Raw genomic sequence first — 14,195 nt, 5'->3', positions numbered from 1 at the left:
TATTTATATGATTGTTTATTAAATATCTATTAATATATTAAAAAGTTTCTATCAATGTTTTTCATTTAAACATTCAATTTAATCAAACATTTTAATTTCGTCAACGTCCGTTGCGTAAGGAGCCGATATCAATAATTTAATTTATTGAAATAAAAATATAAGAAATCTTGACCCAATTAATTATAAAATTTAATATTTCTTTTTTTTAATGTGGCCACAAAATTGTGTAACTACAAAACGATAAACATCGTCGATCATTAAAATAATATTATAAACAAAATGCAATTTTTCAATTTTTGTTTAGTCAATTTCTGATGGTCAATCGGAAATGTTCACACTTTCACTTTTATTAAAGTTTTTTTAATTTTAAACATTTAGTTTAATGTGTTAACTTATTACTAAACACCTTGCTCATATTATTATGAAGTTCAATTACATGGTTCACCGAGACAACTCACTGTTGGTCAGGTCGTATAAATTTTTTCAGTATTCGAACGGCACGTGGTGCTAACGTAGTTTGGTCAGCACTCTTGTCGATAATATATATATATATATATATATATATATATATTATATGTATAGGACGCCCAATAAAGGGATAATAATAGTATAATAATAACTAACCTAACCGACTAAAACTAAAAAAGTCAAGAGTAGCTGCCGACTTAAAAACGTGAAGAGTTAAAGTTGAAGATAATATGAAAACTAGATTTTGGACTTACACTGACCCATAATATATGGTTGAAGATTTTTGATGTGGTATACGTATATAAATACGAAAAACTGAGTGTGTCGAGTTTGACAAATACGTACGGTTTTAATGTGGTTTTTTCTTAGTTTTTATTTTAAAGCTGATCATTCTTTATTATTATTAAATATACTTAATACATCTTGAATATTGTTTTGGACTTAGCATAAGTCAATAGACTTTGCCTGTAATTTATTTGTAAGCTAATAAAATGGCTGTAATGAATGGTTTTTAAATATTTATTAAAACATTATTATTTAACATTGATATTTATTGAGTTTAGCTTTTGCCGGGCGAGTCCCGCGGTATATCAAAAATGCACAATGAGGTCACTGACACCGGGATTTTTATAGTAGGCTCAACAAACTCGCAGGGATGATAGCTCAGGGTACTTGCTACGAGTTGTGAAAGTTCCAAAACGCTAGGTCAAAGGGTCGATTTTTAGAGCCGACTTATCACCAGATTCTCAATACATTCTGGTTCTAGTTGAATACGACGAGGTGTATTACAATTCGATGTGGGGAATATTGGATTATTGTATATCAAAAAAACATTATCTATATGACTATATCACCAAGCGTCTCTTCTGATGGTGTAAATATTTCAGCGGTCAACAAGACCTTCCAACCGCATCTTTGTATATGATATGGACAAATCTGCGTCACTAAAAATTACATTGAATTGCAATACACCTCGTCGTATTCCACTAGAACTAGAATGCATTGAGAATCTGGCGGCAAATCGGCTGTGCACCAGTTCCTCGGAGCATTTACTATCGTTCTATAGTGTCTTTAGAAACAACAAGTCCAAATAACATTTTCTAATTAACAAATAATATTTTGAGTTATAAGTACTGGGCGCCGTAATTTTTAGTTCTTATTTTTGAAACTTATACACCAAGTAGCCAACATGTATACCAACCTATCAATATGTATTTTATAACGATGGTCGAAAAATTGGATTTTTGGTGAATTTTCAAAGCGGATATACAAAAAATAAGAATGTTCTTAATACTCCCCCCCCTTTAAAACACGACAGCACGATAGAATAAGTACTCACGAACGCTCCCGTATCATCTGTATAGCTTATTTCCTCGCCACCATTGAGTAAAGCTACGGCACGTTTTTTTTAACGTGGTATCGCCAAGAACTCTATTTCACGAGTCCTACCTACAACAACGATGTCTAGCAGGCCAAAAGTTATATGTCCTAAGCATTAAATACGAATATTGGAAATATAAATTTTGGCAATTAATATTAGCCTAGTTGTATATTTAATGTTGACATATTTTATATAAACCTAATTACGCTTAATCAAGCGGCTTGTTAAAATATTTGATAGTCTTTCTTCAAAGTCTTTAATTTTTTTCCTTTGACACGTCACTGGTCTACTTTTAACTATTTTTATTGGTGTAAATTTGCCATTTGGAAATTGTGTTGTATATGGCAGTATTGAATCTTCGTGATATTTCTATTCGTACCTCTCAAATCTTCCGATTGGAAGATATGAAAATATCTTCACCCTCTATCAGTGGCGTGTTGACCGTGATTTTGAAGGACAAACTGGAAATAGGGTATGATAAGGAACGGTATCTTCAGCCTTATATTTGTATTCGTAATGTTTATGCTGACCATACGGAAATTTAGTAGGTAAGAGTAGTACAGTCATTGCCAGCTGATAAATTGAGACGTCGACGGTGGCGGCGCGAAAACGAAAAACCTGGGGATCACCGTACTTGAATATTATTACCGAAAATATATCAAAAAATCTTAAAACTGAAATGCGAAGTCCGTTTTTTTAAAAAATTTAAAACACTGTTATGTTGATTGTTTTGTTACCTAGCAACGCACTAAAACACGGAAACCTGCAGTTGATATACGTCAAGAAATAATCGTGATAGTTATATTCAAGACCAGATTAAGGACCTATTTGGCACCGGAGCTGAAATTTCATACGGGCCCTTTCGACAAAACATTCTTGTAAAGCTGCCCGTTATGGTCACATATAAATGTTTTAACTATTTCACAAATTGACAATTGTATTATAAAATTATTAATAATATATGTAATTTATGTCAATAAAACTACTAAATTATAGTATAATAAAAGTTAATACTTCATATTACATTAGTTTAGAATGTTTAGATATATCGGTAACCAATTCGGATGAGTGTTGCCTGGAATGTCGGGTTAGATTGCTTATAAATAGGGCCTGGATTTAAATGCACTTTAAACCATAAAAATATGCTGTAAAAAATAGCTAAAATGCATTTTACTACAAAATGACCTTAGATTGCAGAATATTTTTTTTATTTAAATAAACTATAATCATGGGCATAGCGAGGTTGGGGCGGGAGGAAGGGGGAAGGCAAGTGCCCTTCCCTTGCATTTCAAACTAAATTATATTTCTTATACTTGATAGATAAATATTGGGTTTTAATGATTTAAAGTTGGCTACGTTACTGCCCCCCCTGATTGAAATCCTAGTTACGCCCATGTGCATAAATATTCTTTTTTGTTAAGATATGATTTTTTATAAAATTGTATTAAATACCAATTAAACAAATAAAAGTACAAGTCAAAAAAATTATAAGCTAGTCAATCTTAATCTTTAAAAAACTATTCAAACAGTCATATATTTTAATCTATTTTACTATACCTAGTTATACTGGTGTATATTGTTTAATATTATATTTTACATTTATGATTGTAGCACATAGTTACATACTTAAAATTCAGATTTATGAATTCAAAAATCAATAATAATATGTTTTAAAAAGTAAAAATAAAACTAATTTTTTGTTAATAGTGGAAACAACATTATTTTTTTTATTAAATATTTAAATTAAACCCTAATAGTTATGGCAATATATTAATAAACCGTATTATTTTATACAAAATATTCTTTGACCCTGAATTATACTTTTTTTATGTACTAAAAGTTATGTATGACAATTCATTGATGAAAGGGCGTATTCTAAACTGACGCGTATAAAAACAACTATTGAAGTACTTCAACAAAAGAAAATTCAAACTATTTAATAATTTTATCATCAGAAAAGATATTTTTAATCTATTGACTTTGATGAGACTATAAAAAAATTAGCTTTCCTAAAAGCAAGAAAAAATATTTTTAAATATATAGTTTTATGTAATAATATAATATAAGATAGATAAAAACTAATAAATTAAAGGAACTGTAGTTCTATTTTTATTCAATTTTTATTTTGGTTGTGAAAAAAAATATTGATTTTTTTATTAAAAACAGCTTTTCTAGGGGGCCTTTTAAAAAAAATATTCTAGGCTGACGAACCGTCTACTCCGAATCGTATTTCCTGTACAATGATATCAGATCATTGATTTGAAATTGAATACCTTTCATTACAACCCACTAACAACCTACTTTACAGCCGAGCGGCACCCACTTGACCACCTTTTAGTTTTAGTTTCACTTTGGCGACACTGATGTTTGGAAATATTATTGATTAAATGATTCATAATATACCCGATGTTGACTATGAATATTATGATAAGTAATCAATTCACTTGTGATGTACTTGGAGTCTAGCCGGTTAAAATTTTATAATTTAATTTAGTATTAATTATTAGTTACCTATCTAACTATCTTATTTAAACAGTAACCCTAAAAGATGGCTAAACATCATCCAGACTTGATTTTTTGTCGTAAGCAACCCGGCGTCGGTATGTGTAATATTCATAATATTTTCATGTTAAATTCATAGTCTATTATATTAATACAATGTTTATTTATTATATACTTTTTATTTAATTTAACACATATTATTACGTTTGTTATAGCTATAGGTCGGTTATGTGAAAAATGTGATGGTAAATGTGTTATCTGTGATTCATATGTCAGACCATGTACATTGGTACGCATTTGTGATGAGTGCAATTATGGCTCATACCAGGGACGATGTGTTACATGTGGTGGGCCTGGAATATCAGATGCATATTATTGTAAGGAATGCACAATTCAAGAAAAAGATGTAAGTCATAATATAAATTGTATTATAATTTTTATGAATAATTCAGGTTCATGAAGTTACTATTATTTTAGAGAGACGGATGCCCGAAAATTGTAAATTTGGGAAGTGCTAAAACAGATCTATTTTACGAACGCAAGAAATATGGGTTCAAAGCACGTTAATATCACTGTATTTCCATTCATGTTTTTTATAATGTAAGTTTTTATTAATTCTTGAAATTAAGAATAGAATAAAAATTCTTTTTCACTTCTATTTAATAAAATATTTGCTTATTAAAAATTAAGGTGTTTAAGTCAATGCCACTGTATTTCCATTTATATTTTGTTAAATGTAATTTTTTATTTATAATCGGTACTTGAAATAATTGATATATTAACGCTTGTTTTTTACTTCTATTTAATAAAATATTTGCTTACTAAAAATTAAGGTTTTAAGTTAATGCCACTGTATTTATATTTGTATTTTGTATAATGTAATTTTTTATCCATAATCGGTTCTTGAAATAGTTTATATATTAACGCTTGTTTTTTACTTCTATTCAATAAAATATTTACTTATTAATAATTAAGGTTTTAAATTAATGCCACTGTACTTATATTTATATTTTGTATAATATAATTTTTTTATTTATAATCGGTTCTTGAAATAATTAATATATTAACGCTTGTTTTTTACTTCTATTTAATATAATTTTGCTTATTAAAAATTAAGGTATATTCTCAATCATAAAATAGTATTATATATAAATTATATCTATTGTTTCTTTGTATAATTAATTTGCATGAATATTGATTAATAAATATTTATTATTTATTAAATAGCAATTTTTTTTTTTTACCATATCTATAACTAATAATAATTAATACAACCAATATTCTTGAAATATAAAATCCAAAAAGCCAGTGTCAAGTCATGTATTGTAATCATTAATTTTTAAGAGAATGCTTCATCTGCATTACATGTGTTGTCTCCGTCTTATAAACAGGTACAGCATAGTAAAACTGTTTCACGTAAAATTCCATTTGTTTTTTTTTCTTTGATATCAAAACCACAAAAAAAAATTATTCAAGTAAGAAAAACACAAAAATAATGAATTAAAAATATGAAACGATAAGAACTTTTTTCATAATATCAAAAATTTAAAAACAATATCACACAACTAATGTTTTCCTTTTTATAGTATGAAAATTGAGCTATTTAACTTGGACTACAACCCTACTAACCATGAAACAAATGATAAATCTAGTATGTGTATAAAATGCACAATAGTTATACAATTACAATTATCAATTTTGTTTTTAAGTCTTTAGAAGACATTGCGTTACAACAAAATAACTTCAAGCTAATAAGTAATAACTGTTAAAAGTAAGCACAATATTAATATAGTATGAATATACTAAATGTCTAATTATATTAGTAACATATGTTGTATATGTTTTTCATTAAAATAATGCAGTGGTCACATAATGTAACCAATAAAATAAAATATATTTAAAGAAAACAGAAGTAACTTAAATTAGAATATCAATTTTGTTATTTAGTTGAAAAAAACATCAAAAGCCCCGTCATTAAATATTATTAAAATTTAATACAGTAGAATTGACTTAATCGGGACCCATTTGGCGGTGACCCATTTGTCACCATTATCCAACTGTTCTGATTAACTGAATAACTAATAAATCGATACATTCGTTCAGGACTATGCCAATCTGTCCCTATTAAGTGGTTGTCCCCTTTATGTGGTGTCCCAAATAAGTAGATTCTACTTATATTCATTGTATCAGTAAACTATTAACATAATATACTTTGAGTAATAAATTATTTAAGGACTAGGCAGTTTTAAAAATTTAGATTTTTTTTTTATTTTAATAAATGAGAAGATTATGAATTGTGGAAAATATATAGTGATATAAAATATCTTTATATTTATATCTTTCACCGGGTAATATGAAATAATGTCATTGCCATTTAGTAAATTTTAATATAAAATAATGAGCAAGCCATTAAGATTAAGATGTAACAATGGAAGATTAAATTTAAAAGTAGATTGTTGCACTTTTAAAAGACATAATCTGAATTCTGAGTGACAATAAAGTATATTATAGATTTGCATAATTTTTCAAAATTAAATATTTATAAAATGTGTATACATTTGAGTCTAAAAATTTGATAGAAATTAAAAAATGTATTATTTCTTGATACAAGTGTTTGAACTATATAAATAATATAGTATCTAATATACTAGTGCATTTATTTCATGCCATAAAGAATTATACTTGACTTGATACATATGTATAAAAAAGACCATCTAAGGGTGTCAAACTCTGCTTGAAATGTTCTCACATTACTCAAACTTAAAAATTATTTCATCATAATTTATTACACTACTTATTAAGATTTGTATAACCCCCACCCACCGAAAAAAAATTCTGGGTAGGCCTTGTAGTATAAGTGTAATGTATATATTAATAAACTAATTGATTACAACACTTTGTAAATTGCAATACTTAAATTCATTAGCTACTAGTAATATAATTTTTATTTTATATTATATTTATAATTATTTGTAATACAAATTTCAAGGCATTAGAGTATTACATTATTACAAGCTAGACAATTAAACTAACAAGCCGATGTAATTTTTGTTATTCAAAAGTTTGAAATATTATATTTGATAAATAAATTAGGTAACTTCAAAAATTGCAAAATATACTGTTAGGAACCCTTGCACACATTTTAGATGAGTAAGCATATTATACAATAATATAGTAGTGTAAGCAATATGTGTATTTTTTTTTTGTGACTGCGTCGCCAAGACGAGAACGTACAATAAGCAACAGTTAGTCGTGAATAAGTAACCGATTCTAATAATACTGTGTTGTTAAAATATTCTTATAATAAAATAATTAATAAAATATTTTCTTAAAGTTATATTATAAAATAATAGCCCAAACACAATAAGAACCTTACCATTTACAATAAAATTACATAACGACCATGCAATATTTCAAGCCTCACAATGTACGTCAGGAAGTGCAAAACTCCTAATAGATACCGGCGCAAAACTAAACCTTATCCGACTTGACGTATTGCACGACGAAGTTCTAGTTTCGGATACTAATATTTATCAGTTACAAGGAATAAACGACCGCTTAGTCAACACTATGGGTAGTGTTGTACTTATGATTTCAGATAGGAACCAAACTTTTGAAACCGAATTTCATGTGGTACCATCGTCATTTCCAATTGATGGGGATGGAATTTTGGGTAAACCTTTTCTAAAGGAAAACAAAATCATCATCAACGTAGATCAGGAGGAAATAACTTATCCTGACAATGCCACAACAACTATACCAGTCAGAAGCGAAGCGATAATTCCTATACGAATATTAAACGAACCTATAACTGATTCACAAAATATTCTTATTCATGCCCAAAATATTAATGAACATATAATTTGTGGAAATGTCTTAAACGAAATAAAACAAAATCAAATACTCATTGCTGTAATAAATCCAACAGAAAACCCACAAACTGTGAAAATTCCAAATCTAAACGAATTATCTCATGAAACTTTTGAAATAGTACCTATAAAATTCACACAAAGTAAAGAAGTTCCAAAAAATGCAAATAATCGTATTCAACTATTAAAAGAAAATCTTAGATGCGATCACATGAACAATGAAGAAAAAGAATCCATTGAAATATTATGCAGTGAATATTCAGACATTTTTTTTTCTTGAAGGAGATACATTATCCTGCATAGAAACAATACAACATGAAATCAAAACGTCAGAAACAAACCAACCCATATTTCAGAGACCATATCGTCTCCCTTATTCTCAAAAAAAATAAATAGATAAACAAATTGAACAACTTGAACAAGATGGAATAATTAGCCCTAGTGACAGTCCATGGAACGCTCCATTATAAGTAGTACCAAAGAAAACAGACGCATCAGGTATCCAAAAATATAGGGTAGTAATCGATTTTCGTAAACTTAACGAAATCACTGTGGGAGATGCATTTCTCATGCTTAGAAATGGCAAGTGGGTATCATCAAATAGCTCTAAAGCCAGAAGATAAGCACAAAACCGCTTTCAGCACGGAAAAAGGTCATTTCGAATTCAATAGGATGTGTTTTGGTCTAAAAGATGCACCAGCAACTTTCCAAAGGTTGATGAACCGAATCCTAATTGGTTTAAATGGTGTGAAATCATTCGTATATTTATACGACGTGATTGTGATAGGAGCAATAATCAAAGAGCATGAACAAAATTTACGTCAAATATTTGAAAGATTCAAGAAACATGGACTACAATTACAACCGACAAAATGTGAATTCCTTCGACGAGAAGTAATCTACCTTGGACATATAATCACAGAGCAAGGCGTAAAACCAGACCCGAAAAAAATACAATGTATGGTAAACTACCCCACACCAACGAATGTAAAAGACGTAAAATCTTTCCTAGGTCTAGTCGGATATTATCGAAGATTTATCAAAGATTTTAGTAAGAAAGCTAAGCCACTTACTAATTTATTAAAACAAAATCAACAATTCATCTGGTCAGATCTTTGTCAAGAATCGTTTAATTACTTTAAAAACATTTTAATAAATGAACCAATCTTACAATACCCCGATTTCAATCAACCATTTAATATCACCACAGATGCAAGTAATATTGCAATCGGAGCTATTTTATCGCAAGGGAAAATTGGCTCGGATCTGCCGAATGCATACGCGTCACGTACACTCAATAAGGCGGAAACCAATTATAATACGACAGAAAAAGAATTACTGGCGATACTTTGGGCAGTTAAACAATTTAGACACTACGTGTACGGGTGCAAATTCAACATTGTGACAGATCACAAACCATTATCATGGTTATTTGGAGTCAAAGACTCTGGAGCTCGTTTGACCAGGTGGCGACTATAATTAGAAGAGTATGACTATAATATCATATATAAGACAGGAACGCAAAACACAAACGCAAATGCTCTAAGTCGAATAGCAAAAATCGACAAGTTATCAAATGTAGATGACTACAGAACAAAAACATACGAAAAATTCGAAGAAGATATACAAAAAACATTAATAACAAATTCAAATGTAATCGAAATCCAGGGTGATATATTCGAGGCACCTGAAGACATAACTCTTGTAGTTTGTGTATCAAAAAATTTTGAGATGTCACAAGGATTAGCCTTAGAATTTAGAAGAAGATTCGGTCAAATTGAAACATTAAAAGAACAAAACAAAGAAATCACAGAAGTCGCACATATTCAACATAATGAAAAATCTCTAGCATTTATAATCACCAAAGAATTATGCCAACAAACAACTACTTTTGAAACATTTTATAAATGCATCATAAATCTACGAACTTTTTACAAAAATCGGATTATCTAGAGTCGACAATGAACTTGATAAACTAAACTGGGAAAAATTTCGAGCCATTATTAGGTACATTTTCAAAAATTCAAAAATAAAAATCATTATTTATGTCGACATCGAATATTCTGAAGAAGAAAAGCTCAAGATAATTGAAGAATTTCATAATGCTCCACTTGGCGATCATCAAGACGTGTCAAGGACAATCAAGCGAATCAAATTACATCACCAATGGAAAGGACTTAAAAGTTATGTTAAAAAATTCATAGCTTCTTGTCAATCGTGTCAGCAAAACAAAAGCATAAACAAGACTATCAAACAACCCATGGTAATTACAACAACGGCCAAAAAACCGTTCGAAAAAATATTTCTTGACATTGTGGGACCGTTAACAACAACAAATGAAGGTCATTCATATATACTTACCATTCAAGATAATCTAACCAAATTTTCAGCGGCATTTTCATTTGTAACTCATGATGCTAACTCGTTAGCAAAAACATTTGTTGAAAAATTTATATGTCAACATGGCATACCTGAATCGATTGTAACTGATTGCGGCACTGAATTTATGAGTAAAATATTCAAAGAATGCTGCAAGCTACTTAAAATAGAAAAAATGAATACTACACCATACCACCCACAATCCAATGATGGTTTAGAAAGATCTCACCGAACTTTGGCAGAATATCTTAGACACTATGTCAATAAAAACCAAACAGATTGGGATGATTATGTAGCTTTTGCTATATTTGTATACAATACAACAATTCACACAACAACTAACCATCAACCATATGAACTTGTTTACGGTTTTCCTGCTACAGTCCCTCACACATTAAGTCGAACACCGCAAGCAAGATATAACTACGATGATTATACATATTAATTAAAACAAAAACTTCAGGAAACATGTAAATCAGCCAGAAATAATATACTAAAAAACAAAGAGAAAACAAAGAAAAAGTACGATCAAAAAGAACTACAAGTAAATGTAAAAGTCGGAGACCAAGTATGGGTAAAAAACCACCAACAAAAGGGAAAGTTAGGACCAAAATGGGTGGGCCCTTACAATGTAATACAATTAAATAACAACGAAAATATAACAATTCAACGAGGCAGAAAGGAAATAAAATTACACAAAAATAAAATAAAACTTGCAAATTAAAATTCAATAATTTATAACACACAATGCAAATATAATAATTACTCATAAATTTGTTTATTAAAATATTCAAAGCCGTATTATATCATTTTGTTTTTCCAATCTTCTTACATTTTTTTTTCTTCTCATTATCAGAATTGTTTTTGGAAAAACGATGGCAAATTCATTCAATCTAATTCCAATATACAACCCATCAGGAATCTATTTTCACACAATAAACAATTTACGCATATACAACTCTCACTGGCGCTTCTTAACCTATATTAATATTACAAACTATAATGAAAAATACAATAAAATCGGTAACATGATAAAAGATTTTGAAGAGTCCTGTGAAATGAATAAATCCCTTGAGATAGATTCTTTACAACAACTTAGTTCCCAATATAATTATCAAGCATATAACTTTTTATCAGAAATTAGTAGTAATAAAGAACATGTAATGAAAATTATAGATCAACCAAAAAACAATTACCGTACCAAGAGAGGTCTAATCAATTTAGTTGGGAGAGTATCTAACGTCCTATTCGGTGTATGTGACGACACTGACGCAGAATATTTTTACAGTAAAATAAGAGATCTTGAAATTTCAAATTCGCGCGTTTCTAAATTATCTGATGCACAAATACAAATTATGCAATCAATTATATCAAACGTAAACTCATCACTATTTGAAATAAATAAAAATGAAATTAATTTAGCCGACAAATACAGTTATCTACTTCATGAAATGCAAGCAGAGAAAGCTGCAATAGGTATCTTAAATTTTAAAACAGCACTAGAAGAAAAAATATCATTATTAAATATAATTTTAACACAATACGCATTTGAAACAAAAAATTTACTAAATATAATAAATATGGCCCTACAAGGTTTCGATCACTCCAGTATATTAGATATAAATACCCTTAAAAACCAGTTAAAAGATATTAAAACACAATTACCCATAGGAGAAGCATACCAATAGATTTAGATAATTCAGGAATATCAGAATTGTTACGACTAATTACAACTAACATAGTATATATAGAAAATGAATTAATTTTCGTCATAGAAATACCTTTAGTTAACAATTATGAATTTATATTATATAAAAACATACCTTTACCTGTTAACATATACGATAACGACTATGTAATGATAGCTCTAAAAGAAAAATAACTACAAAAATGTATAAAGACTTCATTCCACAAATAGACGTTTCAATTAACTGGAAAACTAAATTAAACATTACAAATACAATTTTAAAAAATTCAAATATTCCAGATAAAGGTAATTCTATAGTAAAAAAAAATTATTCAAACTAATAGAATACTCCAAATCACTAGAAGAATTAAAATACACAAAAACAAGTAGTAATGTTATGGGCACAATAGGTAATGAATTATACATAATTATAACAATAAGTATCATCAGTATAGGTTTAGTAATAATAATAATTTTATATTTAATAATCAATAAGAAACATTGTAAAACATCTAATTCCGTAAAAAACCCAATAGAAGGTAAGATAATATATGAAACCGTAGACAATCCAAAATGAATGAAAATCCATTGCCTAGAATAATATAGTTTGCAATAGGCAATGAACTTTCATTTAACCCCGGGGGTGTTAGGAACCCTTGCACACATTTTAGATGAGTAAGCATATTATACAATAATATAGTAGTGTAAGCAAAATGTGTATTTTTTTTTTTGCGACTGCGTCGCCAAGACGAGAACGTAGAATAAGCAACAGTTAGTCGTGAATAAGTAACCGATTCTAATAATACTGTGTTGTTAAAATATTCTTATAATAAAATAATTAATAAAATATTTTCTTAAAGTTAAACAGATTTTGTGTGGTGTTTTGAATACAACCCGTAAGTGAACGAACTCTTTTACAACACATATATACCTTTTGGCCTTAACCGAAAGAGTATATAACAATACCTATAATGTTTTTGGCAACTTTTTAAGTTTTTTTCAAATCCTTCTAATGTCAAACATATTTGAAAAATACAGCAATATTTCGAAAATAAATTGCAAATTAATTTTTAGATTTTATTAAGTAATTTCTAATGTAATCATTTATTTTTATTTTTCGTAATATTGTAATATTTTATTTTCATAATATAAAACAAATGACAAGTTAAACCAAACATATTTTTTAAACGATCCAACAAAGTCTAGGAATCTAGGAGCCAATTCCCCTCACACGATCCAACATCTTATATTTTTTTTATAAAAGTGGGAAATGATTTGCAAATTCTGAAAACCAATTAGTAACTATTTGCATAATATTTGTTAAATTAACGATAATTCGAGTGCACCTCGGAGTTTTTTTTTATTACTCCAAAAAGTTACTACCTATATAACTTACCATATATTGTTTACAAATATATTGATATTTTCAAAATTTTCAAATGACTATAATTTTATAAGAATTTATTTTATTGGAAAAAGCCCTGAGGTTTCCTTTTAAAACAATTTCCTCTTTCATTTTCGTAATAGGTGTTTTTATTCTAAAATCACTCAGAGCGATTTATTTTCAATCAAAATAAACGTTTTAAATCATACTACAAAAATTACCTGTGTGCATACTCAAACATATTAAATACTAGAATATGTATACTGTACATATAATATTGATGACATTTTTTTAAAAGACTTTTAAAATCTCGAAATTAAAATATTGTGTTAACATTTTCAAATTGTATACCAATTAAAATAGTAACTAAATAATAAATTAATTTGGAAAGTGAAGAGAAATAATATAGTGTACAATTAGTATATTGTACGGCAAACACAAAAATATGAAAAAAAAAATAGAAAACAAAGAGGATGTTTCAAATCAAAAACATCGGTAGAAGCAACAGCTGCACTATGTGTGCGG

At 28.4% G+C, this 14,195-nt stretch overlaps 1 protein-coding gene across 2 annotated transcripts; it reads left to right on the top strand.

Moving 5' to 3' along the window:
* Nucleotides 1-4,303: 4,303 nt before the first annotated feature.
* Nucleotides 4,304-4,934, top strand: LOC113557252 (PHD finger-like domain-containing protein 5A). 2 transcript variants are annotated; one of them, XM_026962666.1, is made up of 4 exons: nt 4,304-4,318; nt 4,386-4,449; nt 4,567-4,757; nt 4,829-4,934. In XM_026962666.1, exons 2-4 carry the CDS (start codon nt 4,398-4,400, stop codon nt 4,916-4,918), a joined length of 333 nt encoding a protein of 110 aa, XP_026818467.1. In that variant the 5' UTR covers nt 4,304-4,318; nt 4,386-4,397; the 3' UTR covers nt 4,919-4,934. The 2 variants fall into 2 exon arrangements, with proteins under 2 accessions (XP_026818467.1, XP_026818466.1); XM_026962665.1 differs by having other exon boundaries at nt 4,311-4,449.
* Nucleotides 4,935-14,195: the final 9,261 nt, after the last annotated feature.

The sequence above is a fragment of the Rhopalosiphum maidis genome, chromosome 3 (assembly GCF_003676215.2).
Source record: "Rhopalosiphum maidis isolate BTI-1 chromosome 3, ASM367621v3, whole genome shotgun sequence".
NCBI classification, from domain to species: domain Eukaryota; kingdom Metazoa; phylum Arthropoda; class Insecta; order Hemiptera; family Aphididae; genus Rhopalosiphum; species Rhopalosiphum maidis.
Note: the sequence above shows the minus strand (reverse complement) of the source record. Positions and strands in the feature narration are given on the sequence as shown.